General features: G+C 41.6%; 1 protein-coding gene across 1 annotated transcript; it reads right to left on the bottom strand.

Annotated features, from left to right (window-relative positions):
* Positions 1–606: 606 nt before the first annotated feature.
* Positions 607–22,967, bottom strand: plppr3a (phospholipid phosphatase related 3a). Its single transcript, XM_055038682.1, has 9 exons — positions 22,288–22,967; positions 15,627–15,730; positions 15,158–15,343; positions 13,859–13,988; positions 12,984–13,179; positions 11,260–11,317; positions 8,112–8,285; positions 6,556–7,389; positions 607–5,848 (listed from the first exon to the last, which is right to left on the bottom strand). Exons 2-9 carry the CDS (start codon positions 15,705–15,707, stop codon positions 4,922–4,924), a joined length of 2,586 nt encoding a protein of 861 aa, XP_054894657.1. The 5' UTR covers positions 15,708–15,730; positions 22,288–22,967; the 3' UTR covers positions 607–4,921.

Here is a 22,967-nt window from a genome sequence, read left to right on the forward strand (position 1 = left end):
AAAACAGCATAATACTAAAAGAAAACGGTTCAGTGGCTGCAAAACAAAAGAACGTCAAATACTCCACTACAGCCAGAACTAGAAATCAAGGCATGTTCATTTGTTTTGATGAACAAAAAATAAAAAAACATAAGTTTTTTTATTTGTTTATCCTGCATTTGTTGTTCTACCATATAAAGTCAAAGTAAGCAATATTTGTGGCTGTGACAGAAAAAAAACAGAATAACTTCTGGGAATTTCCCCCCCCTATTCTTTTCTACAACATCAAGAGACCTCAGACAATGTTTGCTTTATTCTAGACTATTCGCTAAGGACTGACCAACAATGTAGAAGAATTCATTTCAGAAACTTGACACTAGACCCTGCAGAAAGAGAGAGAGAAAGGCTGCACTGCAAATGTGCTTCTTCTACGTTTGCTACACACATTTGTGTGTGTTCAAGTGCAGGATGAGGAAGAAAGTCCTCTTAACCTAAAGATCGATGAGGAAGATCCTTTTCACCAGGGTGGCGGTAAACGCCGCCGTGGCATCGACCTCGCTCGCTATTTGGAGCGCTGCCTTATGAACTCCACGCGTTGTTTTCAAGCACCACGAGATCAAGCCTCCGTTAAGCAGACATGATTTTTTTTATTCAACAAACTTATCAATGTCACACATCACTACAGATAGAAAACATTAGCCCATAAAAGAGGACTTTTAAATAATAACAGTATTAATAATATTAAGTAATTTCAAATATCTTACAGTCAAACTGGGCTCAAAGTTGTAGCACATTCACCAGAGGATTAATCTTTCAAAAAGGTTTAAGTACTAACGTAAAAAAATAAAATAAAATACACACACTCTTACACACATGCAGCACAAAGTGACAGGCAACTAAACTACCAGCTTCTCATTTGAGAAGCACCTCTAAAAAAACATACACACACACAACTTGTTCCATTTAACAGAACCTCTTCCTAGGCCGACTTTACAAAACCAGTCTATTTACCTCTGGGGTTTTTTGGGGTGAGCAGGTGGACAGCGATGCCACCCGTCGTCGAGTCTGTGTTTCGAAAAAGTACAATCAAATTAGTTGCCAAAATGAACCACATGTGATTAAATGAGATATCTTCGGTCTGAAAATAAAGGAAAAGCTTTGTACAAGCCATAAACTGACAAAAAGGTGTGTAGGAAGAGTTTACAAGGAGCACCAAGAGGTTGTGCAAATCTTCCTTTTCTTATTGGCGGAGGACATTTGTCATACTTACTGGCACTCTGTGTTAAAGATATGCCTTAAGATAAATAAATATTTTATTGCAGTAGAATAATCTCACAGCAAAAAGTTGAGACGTCAAATTTTTATATGAATACAATTGTTCAGTGGGGTGGGGGGCAAAATCATGAGTAACATGGTTATTAGAACCCAAATAACGCCTATAAAATGACTATTGATGTTTTTTATTCAGACTTTCTAGGAATTTTTTATTAAAAAGCCACGACTTTCTGTTTCAATGAACATGATGTGACACATCACCTACTAAATTTTAACCCTTTAACTGGGACCTGACTCTTCTTTGGTTTGATGAGAGCAAGATTAGCTTCATTAAACATGGAAATGGTGTTAGGAATGGTCACCAACGTACGTGCAAGTGTGACTTTGGAGTTATTACTTCAATTTTCAGTGCGAGATTCTGCTACTGCCTTGCAACACATCTTTAACAAGGGTCCATTCATTTAGACTGTTTATTGTGCAACTAACTAAATAAATTACGGAAATTCTTAATCATTAGAATTAATGATAATAAAAAAACCTTTAAATGTTAATTTTCTTGCCCTGCAGCAACATAATTAGATAATTTCTTATGTTAGTTGGTACTAGTATTTACCTTTTTGTCTTGTAATTAAGTGTATTACAGGACCTTAAGGCCAAAACTAAAGGGTTGCCAGGAACACAAAAAATGATATTTTTAATGGCAAACAAAAAAAAAAAAAGTATTGTCAAGCTAAACCTTTAGCAATACCTTGAATTTTGTTTAGAGCTTTCAATTTTTTGTTGTTGAAAATATTAATATTTTGGGGCTTTGAAGGTTTAACATAGTGATCATGTTGCTTAATATTTGAGAAGCGGCTAAATTAATACATTTGAAATATTTTCAGGAAATATCTGTTAATTTGTTATTTTAGTTCTGCTATTTTACCCATCAATCTCAGCAGTACAAGCAGCAATTATTCCACTTAGCGTCATAATTTAACTTCAGGATAAACAAGTCAACGTAATAGTACGTTTTACACAAATTTCTCATTTTAATCAGATAACGCTTAGAGAAAGAGATCTCTCTCACATCTTTAATTTCTTTCGGTGCCAAACAAGCTCAGAAATTTCAATTGAAATATTCCTTTTAATCCAGCCTTACAACCGCAGACCTCAACCGACACGTGCCCTTTTCTGCAGCTGTGCATGAAAATGTGTCCGCTTTCAGACAGCGAGTCTGCCATTGGAGGAATTTGGCAGTTTCCTGCCAAATCCCCCAAGAGCTCACAGGATTTCGTTCATCGACTAACGTTATTTGAGAGAGATTTGTCTCGTTGCGTCTCGTATTGAAGGCATGTTTACATCGGCATAGCTTCAACAAAAGTACAAATATGAAAATTGAGCATTAGACCCTGCTGCTTTGTGTGGTTTCAAATCCTTCCCTATAGCTACCTAGGGGGCTAAACCAGCAGCCATTCGATTAGACGTTTCTGTCATGTATCATTTTACTTGGCTCTAAGCAAGAAAGTCACATGCTGATACCCACAAAATGTGGGAAATCACAATGGTAACCAAATATACACAGAGTACCTGTGACAGAAGGATAAAAAAAACAAAAAAATTTTCATAGCATAGCTAAAAGACCTTTCTCCAATTAAGGCTCTTCGTCTTTGAAATGTTAGATTTCCATAAAAGCAGGATTCAAATTCTCAATGGGCTCCAATCATCAATAACAAAAATGGCTAATTCTTGCTTTAAAATAAAGGTTATACATCTGGTTTAAAATAGGAGCCTGCATTTATCAGAAAAGATTATTTCTAAAGAAAATGATCAACGGAATAAAGTTGGTGATGGAAGACTGACTGCAAAAAAAATAAAAAATACAACGTGATTATTTCAACGTTTTGTTCTGAATCCCTCATTGACATGAACCAGTGATCAAAGTCTTCAAAAGCTCAGAGATAATGTATAGATAATAGGCCAAATCTAGTCCACAACAGATTGTATGTCAGACTTAGATGAAACTAGATCTTAGAGGGCCACAGAAATAGCATCTTCAAGTTTACAGTTATGTGCCTAAATATAATTTCAAAGTAGTTTTTAACTGTATAAACCCAATACTAGAAATGCTAAAGGATATTCAGTATCTCATAAAATATTTTAGCTGTTTGTTTATGGGGTTGTTATCAATATATTTGGCCACAATTGGTTCTTCGAGGATGATTCATTCATACTCTTTCTATGGCCCAAAATGGAAATGAGTTTGATTCCCCTGAAGAAAATTAAGAGAATTCATTTTAAATTTTTTAAGGCTCCCAAAGAGCAATCTCACCTGAATTAAGACCTGGTTTTGGTAAAAAAACAAAAAACAACAAAAACAAAAAACAAAAAAGAGAAATGATGGTGCAATAACTAAAAGGCTAACAAGAGTGGCAATCACTCAGAGCTCACAAATGGTGAATGATAGTTTCAACAGTCCAGTTTTGATAAAGTTAGAAATGAACACTTTTGAGGATTCCTGAAGAGCTCTCCTGGACAATATCTAAAAACATATTTTACAAACAGATAACTCAGGAATTGTTTTGAATAGTGTGTCCGTGTTGATCTGTGAAACCTGCGCGATGCGACCCTCCATCTGCTTCAGATGTGCTGGATAGGAAGGTTAGCTTCGCCGGCTGGAGCGACTTTTACACTTCGATGGGGGACGCGGTTGAGAAGCGTAGCTGGCATTGGTCCATAAACAAAACACTCATCTACGTTCCCTGTTTTGGATTTGATCTTCAGTCCATGGTGGATTTCGCTCGCTGAAAAGTCCCACCATGAGCCCGCGCTTTGTGCCGAGTGCTCCTGCTGAACTTTTCATTTTAGAAGCGATTCTCTTTCCATTCCACTGCCTCTAATGTGCACAGCCATAATCCATTCAGTGACGTCCATATAGGAGGTTGCCCAGTGGTGTATGATCCTATTTATACTCACCTCTCCTTCCTCAGTCGAGCATCTCTGGTGCATGCCGATACACCTGCTTGGCATAGAAAAGACAATGCCCTCACTTTCCAGCCTTTGTGAGCTGCAGTTAATACTCCTAAACCTGTGATTAAATTTGCTGAATTGGCCATATTCTCTGCTGTACGGTGCATTGGAACAAGAGTGTTTCAGCTGGATAAAAAGAGATCACAGGAAAACCTCAAATGGCTGCTCTGGTTTCAGATGAGCATGCATTGCCTGTAGTTGTTTTCTCAGCCTCCTCCCTAGGGGAACTTGATTTAGCAAATCCCACACCATCCATTGTGATATCTCTTTCTCAGCTCCTTCTTTTGAACCCGTCCTTAAAGAAACTCCAGAGATGCTAACAAAACCGGAGGCAAAAGCACAAGCAAGCTTCACTTCGTTTTTTTTTTTGCCTCTCCGTCTTGTTTTCCTTCATTCTCTCTTTCCTCGGCTGGTGCTGTGGCAGGATAAACGAGAGAGACGAGGAAAAACAGGCATCCTGCTGAGTTTTTTTTTAAGACCTCCTTACAGTCCCTGGCGCCGTCTGTGGCTCCAAACCTTTTTGTTGTTTTTCAGAAGTCGGAAATCTCTGCTGACCTGTTGCAGCCTGGTTTCTTGTAATGCCTCCTTCAGTTCTGTCATTTCAAGTACAATCTCTAATGTTGAGACGATGTCTGTTGCCTTCCCCGCGGCTCCTCAACTATAACATCCTCTCATTCTGCATGGCCTTGTAGTAGTGCTCCTGCTCGGCGTGGCTCCGGGACGACACGGAGGGCCGGCGGGGCAGGGTGGAGGAGCGGGATAGGGCCTGGCCGTGGCCATCCATCAGCAGGTCAGGGTGGGGCGGAGGGGGAAGCATGGCGGAGTGGGAAGGGTGTGGGGGAAGAGGCATGGACGAGGAGGGCAGAGGAGGAGGAGGTAGCGGAGAGGAAGATGGGTGAGGAGGTGGAGGAGGCATCTGGTTGGATAAAAGGTGAGGATGCATTTGTGAGGAAGAAGGGTGAGGGGGTGGGGGCATGTGAGGGGAGCTAGAATGAGGAGGAGGTGGAGGCATGGGAGTAGGGCCTGAGTGTGGAGGCGGGGGCAGCGGGGAAGGGGATGGAGGTGGTGGAAGAGGGGAAGAAGACAACTGAGGTGGAGGAGGCAGAGGCGAGGAGGCCGTGGGAAGGGGTGGTGGGGGCATCTCCACTCCCAGCCCCACCCCCACCTCTACACTCCCGCTGGTCGTGGAAGAGCCGAGTGAGTCTGTTTTTCCCGGCAGCGTCCGGTAGTCCCTGTAGTGGCAGACGTTGTCCTGCCGCTGCAGAGCCATGCGGTGCTTGTCGCCCGACGTGTCGGCACTCATCATGTTGCCGCTGATGGTGTTCCTCCACTCCCACTGCTTGCCGTTGCTGGCTGAGACGCGCACCACCGGGTGGTGGGGGGCGTGAGCGTCGATGGTCACAATGCTCCCGCTGCCGGCGACACTCCCCGGGTTGCTGCCGGTGCAGCTGTCTCTATCGGACGGGATGCGGTAGTACGGTGATTCGGAGCAGTTGGAGCCACCCCCCGAGGAGGAACCCCCTTCTGATGTCTTGGCTGACGAAGTGGTTCCTCCGTGACCCTGCTGCTTCGACATAGCTATGACCTGCAGGAAAGGGCAGTAGTCAACGTATAAACTATATGATGACAGCAACATGTTAGTTTTCCACTACAATTACAGTCCTAATGAGGGAATAACTGAGAAAACCACTCAGGCAAATTGTTTCCTTCAGTATTTAGCTTTGATTACCGCCTAAATAAATCGTAGTTATTTTTGTTTGTCCAGCATCTGGCAGCTGCTAAATCACCTGTCCTGTTTAAACTATATAGCCCCCTGTAAAATGTACCATTAAAATCATTGGCTTTCTTACGGTAGACCAAAAGGTGCTCATAATTGTGAAATGAGAAATGATTGATGACTTTTTGCAAATGATCCCATAAAGAAATATACATAAGTTTGTAGTTCTAATGTAACACAATCTATAACATTTTAAAGTGGCCTCTATGAAAATTGGAATTATGCCTTTTGGATGGTACTATGTATTTTCCATGGTACCCCCCAAAAGGCATAGAGTTTCCAGAAGGAGTTCTGTGGAAGTAGGTGGTGCTTTGTATGAGCAAGTGTTTAGGTACCCTGGAATGGTCACTACGGAAAATTCAAAGTTTCATATGCATGAAAGAATCAAAGGAGCATTAAAGGCTCAAGGTATGTTTGAGACAAGGGAATAATATTATGAGATGACATAAAACTAAAAAAAAAAAAAAAAAGATTCTTCACAATACATGAAAAGAGTTTTCTTGCATCTTTCTCACCTGAGTGACTCTTTGCTGGCTGGGAGGCTGGCTGGGCTGCGTATTGGGAACCCTGGGAGTCGACACCGCGATGGGTCCGGATCCAGGCTCTTTCACACTTCCTCCCTCAGTGAGCGACAACCACTTGGCTCTCGTTTTGGCACTCTTGGGGGAAACGGGTGGAGGCCGCGTGGCCTCTTCGGGGATGTGAACCAGCGGCGGTGCCACGGCCATCCTTGCCGTCGCCGGCGTGGCGGTAACGTTGCTGGCCTGCACCGTCGGGTATAGAGACGAAGGCATGCCCTTGCTCTCTCCTTCCCCTGCAGCCGCCCCTCCGCCGCCTCCTCTCTCCCTCTCGTCCTCCCCCTCATCTTCGTCTCTCGAGCTCTGACTGCGGAGCTCCAGTGAGCGCTGCTTCCACTCGGACACCAGCTGCCGGGACCTCTGGGGATCGAAGGGCACGTGGAAGGTCATGTGGCGCTGCGTGACGACTGGCTCGTCGGAGGGGGAGATGGGGCTGCTGCCATTTGCGACTCTGGGTAAGGTGTTGCTGAAGGTTACCATGGTTTCCTTGCCCATGGGGCCGCGCGTCGCCAGGAGCTCCACGTCGGCGCTGGCTCGTTTCAGCGAGGCCAGGGACGCCTTGTCCCTCCTCACCTTACTGCGGGCTCCGGACCCCAACCCGGCCCCCAGCTCCTCCCTGCTCTCTGACACCCTGGGAGTCTTCCTGTACAGGGAATCGTGGCTCCGCTGGGTCAACACCCTAAGCCCGTCCTTGTGGTGAACCGACGTCAGCCGCTGCAAAGAGGGAGAATCTTCCTCTGATGCTTTAAAATTCCCCACAGCGTACACAGCCTAACAGACACAGGGCGGAGTGAGAAAAATAATTAGATGGAAGTACTGTACATATTAAATAACTGAGTGTACATGAATAGTTGTCTCTCTCCATTTTTGCGGTGCCTAAGGTCAGTTTGAATCATTGTCTTTCCCTTCATTTTATTGTCTCCTTAAACGGCAGAAATCGCTCCCCCTCTCAAAAAGTGAGAGACTAGAGAAAGAGAGGAGAAGCGTGGAAATTGGCAACGACAAGTTTTCTTAAAACGAAGTGTGAAATTCTCCAGAGAATCTTTATCAGATTATTTATTCTCTCTCGCTTCCCCGCCTCACTAGAAATAAGCTATATATAGCATGCGAAGAAAAAATGCTGAGAGAAAAAAATATGGAAGCCACACAGGGGGAGTGGAAGTGGTGCGAAAATCAAGAATTTGTTAGCACATGCTGTGACATTGTTCGAAGAAAAACAATACGACAATTTAACAGATTAATAATAATAATAAACAAAATGTAACCATGCCGCTCTCTGACTCTTAAACACACGTTGGAAGAGAAACTAGCTCCTAATCAGAAGCTAACAACTCGTTATGTTGAAATGCATTAAAAAATAAGAGATGATTGCTTTTAAACAGATCAAAATGATTGATCCCTGCTTCCTTTCGTCTTGACTCTAAATCGTCTCAAGCACGACAGGAACCGCATGCGTGTGTCACACCGTGCCGGGCGCTCTTCTCTCAACTCACCAGATAGACTCCGATGCCAGCTCCTATGAGGTACCCCACGTAGACGTCTATCGGGTGACTGCGGTGCTGCGTTATCTGAGTCAGGCCAGCGAGGCCCGCAGCCATGCAGAAGGCGAACACCAGCAGGGGCTTCAGCAGCTTAGTTGTGGTATTGATGCTGGTATTGAAGTACATCTGCGGGGAGAGAGACATGGCAAAATGAGAGAGTTCAGACATGTGGGGGGATTGAGAGGCAGTTTGACAAGCTTCACTTTTTTAAAAATTTTTTCACATTTATTCAGGTTCAACCCAAATGTGTGTGTTGTTTTTAGGGGCGAAGGGATTTTGTGTGAAAGCCCGTTGCAAAGTCGCACTGGAAATGAAATGAAATGGACGTGTTGTTTTCAATGTTTCACTGAAAAAAATTGAAAGATGTACGCCTGTGTATGCTGTCCCCTTTACTCTGACACTTGCAAATAAAACAGGGTATCAGGGCAGTATTTTGTACTATTGTCCCTGTGACAAACATGATGGTAAAAACTATTTAATACTTCCTTTTTTGGTAGCTGTATGACAGTGCGTTTACATGACAAACAATTAAGCTGCACAACGTAAATCTATTTTCAAATTTGCTTGCATTTATTGATGCTTTTATTAAACAAATAAATAGTATAACTATCAACGGACAGTTTTGGGGTGTCTTAAACGTCATTAATTGTAATCTATTGTAGTAATGATAAGTCAAATTTCTTATTGTGATAAGTAATTTATCACAGTAAATCGTAAACAAGCGATACATGCCCATCCTTAGACCAATTTATGAGAAACGTCTCCAGAAAGACAAAACGTCTTTCTGGAGAAAGAAATTGGAGCTGAACTGACTTAGTTAATCACATAAACTGAGTGGTTGTAATGAGACAAAATATGAAGCAAAATATAGGGCATGAATAACCAGTGAAACATGACTTATTAAAAAGATTATTATGCTGCCTCTGATAGGGTTTAGCTTGTAGGAAAAGGAATAGCGTGCGCAGAGTTGAACAGTTTGCCATCTTTTGACAGAAACAGAGTTGATGAGTGAGCAGGGAAGGAAAGAAAAAAAAAAACAAGAATATATTTTTTGCTGCATTCACATTTCCGGCATGCCTACTGTATTTTGATTGCATAAAATAGAAGACAGCTGAGTGACAGTATGGCAGCCTTTGCAAAAAAAGAATCTATTTTAACAAGCATGTCCACAGGCCACTGAGCAGAAAAAAAAAATCCCACTCTTCATAGCAAGAGGGAAAACCTGCCAGCAATGAGAAATTTCTCCTTACATCCCATATAGATTTACTCAAAATATGTTTGTGTGTGAGGAGATTTTTTTCTTGGCTCTTCATTCGTTCATTATCTTAGAATGTGGCAAAGAAAAGCTTTTTGAGAATTGAATAAAGGAACAAATGCATTCCATTAATTGAGAAAAAGACCTAAGAGAGCACAGATTAGACAGCAGGCAACTCTTTTCCTCCTGACTGTCTTGCAATAGATGTCAGTCAGTGCCTTTTCAGTGAGTTTTAATGAGGACACACAGGATCCAGTGATGCAGCAGTTATAAAGCCACTGATGAGGATGAGTGTGTATGTGTGTGTGTGTGGGTATGTTTGCAGACAGGATGGTGTTGTGATGATGAAAAAAAAACAATACTTTGCAGCACAGTACAGACACATCAAGGCACATTAACCAATATCCAGCAAAGATGAATGAAATAATCAACTTAGAAAACCAAAATCGGATCACTGGTTCTGGTTATTTTTAGAGAAATCATGTGGTTATATGCGCGGTCGACCAATTGGAAAAGTAAAAATCCTACTTTCTTCTGATCAGTGAATGCCTCATACGTAGTGTAAACCAGATGGCACTGACTGCTGTAACTCCAGCGTCAATGTTTAAGGGCAAAGACAAAAGACAGAAGGAATCAAGAAAGAAAAAAAATCTATTTTTTACAGGCGTGTTTTGCCAGATCCTTCGGGCCACCGCTTTTAAAATGTCAACTAATAAGAGAAAGCTAAGTGCATTACGGCAAGATTGCTCTGTTTTTATCACTTCGCAGAATCTAATTGTATCTGTAAGGGAATATGCTGGGTTTGGAAATGTTGTGAATCTGTAGAAACTCTCGCTGCTAAGGCAAGACTCCACTTATACACACACATGCTTATTTTCAAAGTTAGTAACACTGACTGTGCTAATTGCACTCTTTGCTAGAACACTGAAAATATCCCATCTGTCATCATTCCGTCTGTTTTGAAATGATACTGAAATGCGTGACTGCAGAGCTGAGTAACAGTCAGACATTGTGGCGTTCTGTTTGTTGTCTATAGAAATTCCTAATGATTGTTTTTGACAGAAAGGCTGGCATTGTTAACAATCTAGTATCTTACAGTAAATCAGCTTTTGTCTGTCAAATATGAAGTCAGATTTGGCTGCATTTTTATTTATTTATTTATTTTTTTGCAGAAAACATTAGCATATCTTGAACTGGCACAGCATACATCTACATATAGAGGTGTGTTTGGCAAAGAAAAAGAAAGACAGTGCGCTGTTCTCTGTCATGTAAATAAGTAAATATGCTGTACTTGTTCTTAGCTGAGTTTTATTTATAGATAAAACTCAGCTATAAATAAAACTCACTGATTATTAGTGATGCAGTGAGAAAGTTCTATATATTTGAGATGCTTTAGATAAAATTGTTTTAATTTGCTACAAAATATTGTCAATCCGGTTGAATCTTCAATTCATCCAGTACTTGGTTCTTATTCATAACCCTTCAAGTCAAAGGTTTGGAGGATCCATTCTAGGTATTTGGCCATAAAAACTCTGATCAGTGAAACTCTAGATTTTGTATGTGATTTAAAACATATTAACTTTTTTATGATTGTTAAAAAAAAGTAAAATACCTCTTTATTTTATCAAGTGATGATGAAACAGAGAAGAATAGTACAGTCACGGCTGACAGCATGTTGTTCCTTGTGGATTTGCAATGTGTCATTTTGGATTTTACAAAAAAGAAAACAAAAAAAAATTACAAATATAAACAGATTTAACTGAGTATTTTTCCAGGGCTATCAATAAGCACATCGATCCACGGACATGTCATGCTAGTAGAATCTTAGTAAGTTGAAGTGCTTACAGAGATATATACAGCTGCGAAGCCAGACAGCGTAGCATGCTGGGATGGAAAGGTTTTCCTACAGGAAAAGAGCAGGAAAATTAGAAGTGGAGAAATAAAGATAGATGTTTTCAAGCCTTTTTTTACCAAACAAAATAATAATTACGGCAGTATAAATCCATCTGCTTCCTGTTAGGGATAATGTTTCAGGAGTCTAAAGCAGGGTTAGGTGATAAAAAAAAATGTCACTAGGCGCATTCAATGTCCAAAAACGAAACGAGCATGGCACATTGTCAAACCTACACAGACATGGCCGTATGCCTGAACTGATACACCAGGCAGTGCATAAATCAGAGGAGCATCCAAACAGACTGGAGGAACTGCAGAAGTCAGCAGCTCAAGTAGGAAAATATTTTTATAGGACAGCTATTTGTCATGCATGCACCGACTTTTACGGAAGAGTAGCTAGTATCTATTGAAAGTGGTCAGATGAGCTGAAATGAAACTTTTTGGCCATGTTGTGTTGTGGAAAATTAACACCGCTCAGCACACACCACCCCCATCATGGCACATGGTGATGGTGGCATCATCATGATGTGGGGATGCCTTCTTTAGCTTGAGCAGGGAAGCAGGTCAGAGTTGATGGGGAGATGGACGGAGTAAAGTATGGGTAATTCTGGAAGGACTAATCCTTCTCTTTTTTTTCTTTCCAAACATTGCTCAACCATTGTGTTGGAATGGCCTAGTCGAAGTCCAGATCTAATTCGAATATGTGGCAAGGCTTGGAGCTGGATGACAGGAAATTCATGTGATGTAAATAACATTCACATTATTTACATTTAATTTAGTCTGACTTATCTTGAACAATTTCACAAAAATAGAACATCTAAAAATTTCAGACTTTGAGTTGTTGCTGGTAGAGATAGATATTGATGCGGGTTGTTTGAGACCACACCACACTTTTCAGAATTTTACATGTAAAAAAAAATGCTGAATTGTTTTCAAGGTACAATACATGACACGACAACTTGTTTCGCCTGTCCTAATGAATGCCCTCGGATTTCAGCTCCATTAACCACGAAGGTGGCACACTGGGGAACATTAGAGGAATTGAATCCGGCTGAGGTGAGACATCAAGGCTGCTTGTATTTTTTAAACAACAGCAAAAAGTGCTTCATAGAAATAATTTTTACACATCTCCATCAATTTCTTCCTCTACCTCTCAAAACTGTTGGCTTCGTCCCACCGTCCCTGGCGACAAAAGGTGATAATAGAAAACATGTCGTCCTATGCAAAACAACTGCGTCTTCAGGTATTTTAATAACGGCTCCCCTGGAGAAGAGAAGCACTTACATGCACACTTGTAATACAGTTACTGGGATTATCCCTGTATCAGTAGCGCTAAGCTGTGATCATTCCTGTGTACGGATCTAATATGCCTTTCACAGCGACTCGCTGGAGCTTGTTTGTCTGATCCCCTGTATGCACCACTACAGAGGATCTTGAAAAGCCACAAACCTGAATCCAAAATGCCGCCACATGCACATTTTTATTTAACAAAGAACATCTAACATTTTTTTTCTTTTATTTAAATTTTAATTTCATAAAATCCAAAATAAATAACCAGCTTTGACTAATCTAATGCCAGTTGTATTCTTGCAAGACGTGTTAGAATCCTAAATCTACACACATTCAATATAATATAAATAAGATTCTGTGCTAAATAAATACAAGCACATTTTCACCTTGCTGACATGATTGCATATTGGTCTTTCCCCATGCAGATATCTTGCGTGATGTAGGCGTTGTTGTCACATGACACCCCCGGAGCCGTGTAATTGGGCTGGCACACGGTGAGGAAGAAAGGGGCGTGGTAGCCCGTAGCCAACTGGATGACATCTGTCACCAGGGCTGTTGCCAGGAGACCAAACACATGAACACCTGAGGGAGAGAAATAGAGGCAACGGAGGTGAATGCAGCATCAGGCGAATGAACTGAAAAAAAAAAAACAACCCGCCCAATGCCTTCATCACACAGAGCGGTTCATTTCTGAGACACGTGTTGCTGTTGGGGGAAACCAGTGTGAATTTGCAGCAACCTGAAGTGACACCATAAGCTGTCAGTCTGATGCATTTTTACGTGCTTACACACACACACACACACACCCACACACACACACACACATGCAGGGAGGGAAATGCGGGAAAGTGAATAGATTACTCTTTTGACTTCAAAGCTCAGTTTGCCTCGGGTATTTCATTATCTCAGCTTCTTAAGTCGGTTTCATTTTAAGTCACCCTTCATTTAATGTCTGTAATTAGCTTATTTCTCCACTTTGAAAAACGAAATGAAGTTGAGACTCACTGGGAACTTTGGATCACAGTAAAATCGTCACTCTATAAATAAAGCTTAGCTGAACTTGGATAACCGTAGCCTGAAATACACATGAAAACTTTTGTGATTTTTGAAAATAAGAATTGGGTTCACAAGTTGCCGTTGGCTGTGAGTTTTCTTTCATCCAAACAGGGAGAACATTCCTTAAAGCTATGCAGACATATAGAGTAACGACAATATTAATTCAAATTAGTGACTTCTAAACGGGCCTGGCGACCGGACGTACCAACGAAGCGCACGGTCCTGCGCAGGAACGAGTTGAAGCTGCAGCCTCCGGCGTTTATGCTGCCCTCCGATTTGGGGCAGGTCTTCAGTTTGGACTGCATGCAGTACATCACCGCCTCCCCCAACATGATCTACGACCAGCAATGAAGAGAAGGGGAAAAGATTGGCTCACGTAGGGCTTTTTCAACTGTTTGCATTTTACAAGATCGGAAGAGCAGAGTAGAGCAAACAGACAAGTAAAAGTGTTAAAGTGCTATTCACGTCAGGTAGAGATGTCTGTGATTTTGATCTACTGCAGGAAGGTACAGCAGGGTGAAAGCAGAGCAAGGTGCTATTGAACAATGATCACTTCCAATCAGAGTGATAAACGATTGCTGCTCGTTTCCATGCTGCTGATGGATTACTGTAGTGTGTGTTGGTGTCTATCGATTTGGGGGCGGGGGGAGTGACTGATAATGTTTAATGCAAGTCTGGATGTTTATCAATCTAAACATCGATACTGCATGGGAGAGAGAGCAGACTGAATTTGCTACACATCTGCCTATTTGTGTGACTTTTGTAGTTTTTGGTGATTCACTGGAATTTGCTTGAGGTCTAGGAAACACTACAGCAGTGGTTCCTAAAGATATTCTGGGCCCTCCTAAGGATTACAATAAAATTCCCCCCAAAAAAGAAAAAGATCAAAAAAAATATCAACACATCATTCAACCAGACATAAACCAATATACATATTTTGTTTTCAAACTCCACTGAAGTTCATTTCACACTTCAGGTTGTAACAAAACAAACTACAAACCATCTTTACAGAGAAAAGATGGTTTTCATTCATTTTGGGAACCACTGCTCTACAGTAAGATGTTGGTGCGGTGAGGTGCAATGGAGGTGTGTGTACAACTGAGCGACATTTGTACAACATGAATTGATTACAATTATTTTAGACATAAATCCACCAAAAATATCTGCTCAAAAGGCACATTAGTATGATTTATATTATTCATAGGTGCTTGATAGAGTAGCCAGCAACATGAAATGTCACAACTAATTATTAGTTATAATTCATGCATGTGTTTAGAAAAAAGTGTTGCTTTTGCTTAAATAGGACAGGAAACATATTTATAAAGGACAATGGGATAAAAATAACACTGGAAACTAAATCCATAGTTTATGGTGAAACACAGCAGTGGCAGCATCATGCTTCGAGATTGCTTTTTGTCACCGGGTGCAGAGTTTCCTCTTCCCTCGACTTCGCAAATATAACACGATCCGCTGCTTTGTGTTGAAAGTCGAGAGATGGACTTACGGAAGCGGCTGGGCCGGCGAACGCCAAACTCAGCAGCATCAGCAGGGGGATGAGCTCATCTCCAGTCTCTACGTAAGGCATGGAGAGGTCGCGGTCGTAGCAACGGAAGCCCACCATCGCAGGGGAAAGGACATCTGTCAACTCCAGGAAGTACAGAGACACCAAGGAGGACAGGACAATGGGGAGCTGGACGAGAATGCGTCGACACACATGTTAATTCACAAGCCGTAAAACAAAACCAAGGACAACTGGCAAGCATTTGATTTATTTTGTTGGAGTGTAGCAAGTTATCGAATGTTTCATTTTAGCCGCATGCACATACAACGTACACGTGTAAGAAAAGCTCAGATATTGATTTAATGTTAAGATTATTCAGCCAGAAATATGCAGAGGTGACAATTACAATAAAAATATGTAAGAACTGTCGCATTTCAACAACAATTCTTTCACATTCCCAATTCATCCGTACCTCCACAAAATAAAAACATGGCAGCAGAGTCATGCTGTCTTTGGGTGGTTTCTTCTTGGCTTTGGTTTTGGGAGATGTCATCTTGGGGTGGGACCAGTCGCAACCTGTTGGGATGACATTACAAACGGTTATCGGCTGGAACCTCCAGAGGACTTTGGCTTATTTTTCTTTTAATTGTTGAAATTTTCAGCAAAAAACCCCACAATGTGACGTCTTCCTGTTCCCTTCCTAACCAGTGTAAGAGTCGGATATCGCCACGGTGTTCACATTTGCAATCCCCAGTTCTCTTGAAATCGTACCAAAAGGTGAACAAGACATATAACGGTCGACAATTCCCTTCCTGATATCTTGCCCAATTTCTGCTGAATGTTCCATGAGGTCAAAAAAAGGTGTTTTTGAGATCCTTTACTCCAGAGGTCAGGCACATAGCAACACAGAGACACACAAGGCAAACAACCACGCACTATGCATTTGTAAAAGGGAGAATAAAATGACTAAGAAACTGTCAGCCGTTGTTGTGGCTTTTAGGAAATGGAAACAGTTTTCACACTGTGAGAAAACAGGACATGCCTTTTTATACAGTGGATCATTATTCATTTGATGTGATACTGTTGTTACCGCAACATAGACACATGACCCGTGCGCACTGCTGTGTTGGGATGCTTAGCAGTGAGTGTGTGTTTGCAGTACCTGGAGCTGCTTTATAATCAAAAGGCATTCAAGCTGTTTGGGTTCTTCAAAGCTCTGAATTGAGCAGGAAGCATTTTAACAACCCAACAGCTGTTTACCCCAAATATATAGATATATATACAGTATGGTGTCTTCAGTAACCTTTAGGCATGCAGAAGGTCTCCGAGAGAGGAAACAGCCAGAGGCATAGATGGAAAGTCAAATAGAGTTAAATATTCACCGTTTTCCCTACAGCTCCCTATTCCTCCCAATGCCTTCCTTCCCATCCTGTTGAATTCTTCCTTTCTGTATCTGTCAATCTCGCCCTCCCTGCCTCACACATCTCCTTGTCCCATTTTTAAGTAGTACCGCTACCTCTAATTTATGTACCGTCTGCTCGACGCTGATTTCACCTGATTTCTTCATATCTCATTTCATTTTGCGAACGCTTTCCACCTGACCTCTTTTCCCCTCTCAGTGTCTTTTCTCCTCCGGTTTATTCTCACTCTCGCAACGTCAGCTGTGCCAAATATGTCTGACGGACTACTTTTGGGGCGGTATTACTTTTTACGCACATGTTGTGCAAACGTTTTCATACCGCTAGAAATTACATTATTGGGATTTTATGCCGTAAACCAACACAAACTCAAACACATAACTCCAAATTACTTAGCCCCCCAACATACTCTGGAACAACCTTTTACTCCAGAGTTGCAGTTTTTACATACTTTTAGCCCAGTATTGTTTGAATAATAGGACTGGTCTTTGACTAGGCCATTCTAACTACTAAACTACCACATAATTGCAAAGTATTCAGCCTCCTTGAGTCAATACTTTGGAACATTTTTCCCTATTAAGAACCACAAGTTCTGTATTTATCGGTTAGCTTTGCACATTTACAGACATTTGCCCAATTATTCTTTACAAAACAGGTCTTTGATTAGGCCATTCTCACACTTGTTTTAGTCAGTTCTTTATCTATCTTTCTTTATCATTTCACCTTTCTCTTCTTCACCCCTCTCTGTACCCAACTATGATTCATAGTCATTATCCTTTGGTTTTCTTCTTCCATCACTGTTTCTTTGGTGAGATAAGAGAACCTGACCCTGAGGCGTTGTGATGCGCCGAGAATCAAAGACTTCTCCCATCTAATTTCCATGACTCCTGGAAACGTGTTGGAGAGGGGAGGAAGAACAGGTCCGAGATAAGTACACTTCAAAAGAGAAGCATGCACATTTATGCTACAGGGAAGTTGACAAAAGGGACTGGAATTAGGAATGGAGAAGATGCCGTGAAGGAACAGATCCCAGTTCGGCTGAAAGCAGCTTAGCAAGATGCTGAGGATGGGGTCTCACTCCCGCTAGCCGCTTGGTCTCAGTGACCTACTCCAGTCAGCATTTAAACCTCATCCTAACTCACATTTCAAACACACACACACACACACACACACACACACACACACACACACACACACACACACATATAGAATGCGCTCCAGGCTTAGAAAAAGGGGGTCGTTTATCTATCATGCCAGCATCCGTCCTCTGGGATTCATCACATGAGTAAGTGGCTGGAGCTGATGTACACTCATGCTTGCAAACATCATAAAAGTGTTTGGATAGGGCTATACTGCAAGCAGTCTGTATGCATTGTGCCTCTCCATGTGTGAATGAGGTGAGTAAGGCAGCAGCGATGGCGGTGAAACACAGCGTACGGAAGCGCAAGTTGCAGAATAACGTGGAGATTTAATGATGACACCGAACATACAAATGGCTACCAATGTCAAGAATAACCTAGCTTCAGTAGAGCATCAGTTGAAATTGATTGAAACTTTATGTCTGTATAGCAGAGAACCGGCGAATGCGATCCGATATCAGAGTTAGGCTTGATGCTTTTGTTGGGTTGGATATTGGGTTGAAGTAACCAAACCGGAGGACATGATGCTTTGCTAGATGTCACATTTTGATTGATTTCATTCTGGACATTTATGCTGTCAGCTCTACAAATGCTGCACACTTAAAAAAATATCTATATATGTATTTTTTTTAGAAATTGACCCAAAAAAAAAAAAACAGTTTCAAATGTATTAACAGATGAACTTTTCAGAACTGGCAGATCATTTGAGCGTCAAACATACACACATGTGTCATGGTAGCATCCTGGCAGTGGAGACCCTGGAGAAATGCAAACATCATGAAAGGACATCAGATTTCAGTGTTCGGAAGAGTGAAAATGTGAAATAAACGTGTGTGTTTTCTGCAAACATTCAGAGCAGTGAAAGTTCTTTCAAACGGTTACAGTAATAATAACTGAGGAGAAAACTTCTGTTCTCTGAAGCTGTTTAGGGCTATTTAAAAAACAACAACATTTTGATGAAAATTTCAGATTTTCATACAAGATGCTACATGCTGCAAAAACATGAACTCCGCTCTAATCAGGGTCGTATGGGAGCAGCTGCAGTGGGTGGACTGGAGGCGGCTTCAGCAATTTACTGCTTATGAAAGTTACGGAACATATAGAGCTGTTTTATACTGACGTTATCAAACTTCAAATCCATAATAAAGAAGTTTTGGTTAAATATTTTAATCATTTATTTTTTTTTTAGAAATTTTAAATAAATATAACAGCTGCAGACTGACAGAAATGTATCTAGCTTCTGCACAACACTACTTATCAAGCTAATTATTTTTTTTATTTTTAATCATTACAACTCTCAGGATATTATGTCTAAAAGAAATAGAAGCTAAACATAAATAAAGCTGGAATGCAAACAGGAAATGCAGCGTGGGTTTGCTCTGCTTGCTTGAATGTGACCTTTTAAGTGAAAGAAAATACAAACATCAAATCCAAGTCAATTACCTGACATTTATGCTACAGGTTAAAAAAGAAAGATGGTTGATCAAAGATGGCTTGTTGAACACTTCACGGTCAAAAAGCGATTAAGATGAAGCATTTTATTTGACTTTTTTTTGCGATCACAGTTTTTCGCTAGTTAAAGTTGCGAGACATAAATAACCCTCAGATTCCAGGTTTCAAACTGCTCTAGCTGTCCTTCTATGTAGCATACACTCGTGATGTTGGTGACATTTACAAGATTTTTATTGCTCTTTTGGATTAAAAAAACAAAAACAAAAAACATTGTCAGACAAAAGTTATCTGTTGTCATTTCAGATTCATTAAGTCCAAATTTGACTTGTTTTGAATTTCAGGTTATGGCTTATTTCTTTCCACCCACTCTAAGGCTGCCTTCATGCTAGAAATCAGCCACTTTATCCAATTTTTGAACCGTAAACAAAACCCAGCTATTTTTATTTTGTCAGTTCTATTGAATAGTAAGGCTTTTATCTACAGATGTGTGACCAAAAAAAAAAAAAAAATCCGGAGTTCTTTCAGGGTTTTGCAGGACATTAACTGGGTTCCTTTGGGGGGATAGTGCATGTGCTATTGCAGATCAATACAGACTTGTTTTCAGTGATCACTTTTATCCTTTGATGAAGCATTTATTTCCCAATGGGAGTGGTGACCTCTGAAATGAATGTTCCCTTCCGTCAATGACATTAGTCACATTCTGCGGCCATCAAAATCATTACAGCCAAGCTAACCTGACCACCAGTGGAAAAAAAAAAACTTTAATCAGTATGTCACATGGTCTCCTCCCCTCAGCCCCCCACCCAGCCCACACAATGACTGGAGAACGTCAATGAAGGGAAGAATGCTGCTCCTGCTCTCTGGGCTTAAAAGTCCATTTGAAGCTGCATTATTATTATTATTATTATTATTATTATTATTATTATTATTATTATTATTATTATTATTATTATTACTTCAATAGATTTTGGAAAACAACATCTAAAACCAATAACAAGTGAGGATCTGGGTGTTTCTTTTTTTTTAAGGAAATGGAGAAAACTAAACAATCCTAAAGCAGACAAACAAATCAGTTATTAATTTGCATAATAAAAGCATTCACATGAGAGAATTTCAATTTACACACCATTACATGTTTATATTTTCATGTTCTTTACATCTAACGTAACTGAGCGTCCACACATGCGAGAACCTTATCAATACAATGTTTGATGAGACCAAGGCAGCATGACTCATTCATGGGATCGGCGAATCAGCAAACACAACCGCAGTCAAACACCAGCGAAAACCGGAGGTCAGTCAGTGACCCGGTGCAGGATGGTAGATGAGAGGTTCCCTGCAGAAGATTGTGAGGGGAGCCAAACTTTACAAACTGCTGCCATCTGAAAAGCGATGCATCAGCATTTGCCCCACGCCAGACTGCTGCACAGCTGTAATTTCCTGAAACTGGAAACATGCTCCAGTGCTGTCTGGCTTGTAGTTTTGACAGTTTAATAATTTCATCCACTAATCTATTCAATATTCTCAAGAAACGCTGATTATTTTCATTATGTGCTGTAAGTAACACACTGAAATGATATGATTTGGTATTCTGCTGTACTCCAACCGAATTATAATGAAATCCTTGTGCACTTAACCACAAAAGTATTCATGTTAGAGATAACTACTCTCTGTCCTGGGACCCCGCTCTTTACTAAACACTCAGCAATTGAGCCAAATCGGACAAATGCTGCCGTTTGACATACTCATCTCAGTCATTCTGTTGTTTTCAGCATTTGAGGGGACTTGCTTTGAATGATCAGTGTCATAAACCCAGGTTGCATCTCTTCGATGCACAGGGCTTGAGCTCTGCGTCTGAATCGATTCAAAAGATTCATATATTATCATATCAGCAGAGACTGTCAGAGGGGCAAATAGCATCATGAACACTAAGGAACAGGGCAGACAACTCAGATATAAAGTGTTGGTGAGACATAAAGGACGATTAGGTTGTCAAACCACACCCCAAGCTTTTAACATCCTATAGAGCACTGTTCAGTTCACCATCCAAAATGTCATAGAAACCATACTGAAACCTGGAAATCCACTTAGAGACTGACAGGCTGGGCAAGAAAAAAAAATCATTAGGTAGCTGTGGAGGAGCAGCAGACATAAACAGCTCAGGTGGGAGTGTTAGTTGTGATTCTTGTTTTAAATCTGGGTTTAAAACAAGAATAAAAGACAAAAGCCCTAAAACGAAAGTCCCAATTTGCAGTTTATGTAAAGCCCGTGCATATGTAGAAAAGAATTACTTTGCCTGCATGTGGCAGGTTGCAACACGCAATAAGACATGGTGGTGATGGCGTCATGCTGAAAGGATCCTTATGCGGGGAGGGCTGTTATATGATGCAAAAGACCGGGGCGGTGGTTCCCCTTCTAGCAGGAGAAGGACCTTAAACATGGAGCCACTGCTGCATGCAAAGGAATGCTTTACCATGCAACAAGAACAAAAATATATTCTAGAATGTGCTCCTTTTGTTTCCACTTCGCAGCTTCATGAATGTCAAACGTCTGCAATCGCAATAAAATACAGCGGACGCTTGTGCTTGTGTTGTGACAAATTGTGGAAAAAGTTGAAGCGGAATGCATTAGAAACCGCCCCTTAACTCTCACAGGAACCTGAATGGGCCTTCAACGAGTCCGGAGGAGGAGGGAACACCCAACTTAATTCAGACTGAGGAGGGGGAAAAAACACACACACAAAAAAACGCCGAACCCTCGTGCTTGTTCGCTTTTTTTGGTTTTTGTCCTGATTTATATGAAGCGTGCAGAATTGTCACGACGACTGCATCTTTTCTAGAGGGATTCGGTATGTTCAATTTGCTTTGATTGCTGTAGTTTATTTTATTTATTTGTTTGTTTTCCAATCAATCGGTGTTTAAACTGGAGCATTTCACATCTACGCCTCCGCCAACAGAAAAAAAAAAAAAAAAAAAGCAGACTGCCTCAGATCATCAGTTATAGAAACGTGAAAGCCATGTGCTGACTGTCCGCCTCTCACCTCCCTCGCGCCGGGGAGGAGAGAGGCAGCCCGCCCGCCTGGCTGTGTAAATCCACGCGGAGGGGGACGGAAGGCTTTACTCACCTCTGTCCCGGGGGCTCCGCGAATTCACCGAGTCCCGTCGCCCCCTTCCCCCCCGGCGTGGTCGCGCGTGCTGCTCCAGTTTCGCCGTGGCGCCGCCGCTGCTAATCCATCCTCCAGCTTCCCTCGAGTCACCCCGAAATTCCAAACACTCCAGCGCTTATCCCCGGGGAGAAGGGGTGCGAGGCTATTCTGGGACCGCGGAAGAAGGAGAAGGACAGAAGGGAGTGAGGGAGGGAGGGAGGGAGGGAAGGAAGGAAGGAAGAGGGGAGGCGGCGTGGCCACAGGAGGAGCAGGGATGAGGCGAGGAGAAGAGAGGAGGGATGCTGATGGTGGAAAAGTCCCAGTTTTGCCGCACTTGCTCCTGGTAACAGGCTCCTCTTGCAATCCGGATCCTGGCTTGTGGAGAGGCGAGACTCACGCGCTCACCCGGTCCGCCTTATTCTCACCTGGAGGCTTCCACATCCAGCAGAAGCTGCTGCTGCTGAATAAATTGTATCCATGTTATATAGTATGTGTATATTTAAAATAATAAAACAATGAAAAAAAAGAAAGAAGCTTTATAAGCTCAGCATCCGTCACCGGGTCTCTCAGCATGCACACATAAACACACAAAGGGGTTGAAGAGGTGTGTGTGAGTGTGTTATTGGTGATGGTAGTGGGTTACTGAGGGAGGAGAGAGA

The sequence above is a fragment of the Poeciliopsis prolifica genome, unplaced genomic scaffold, assembly GCF_027474105.1.
Source record: "Poeciliopsis prolifica strain line A6 unplaced genomic scaffold, Auburn_PproV2 SCAFFOLD013, whole genome shotgun sequence".
Lineage (NCBI taxonomy): Eukaryota > Metazoa > Chordata > Actinopteri > Cyprinodontiformes > Poeciliidae > Poeciliopsis > Poeciliopsis prolifica.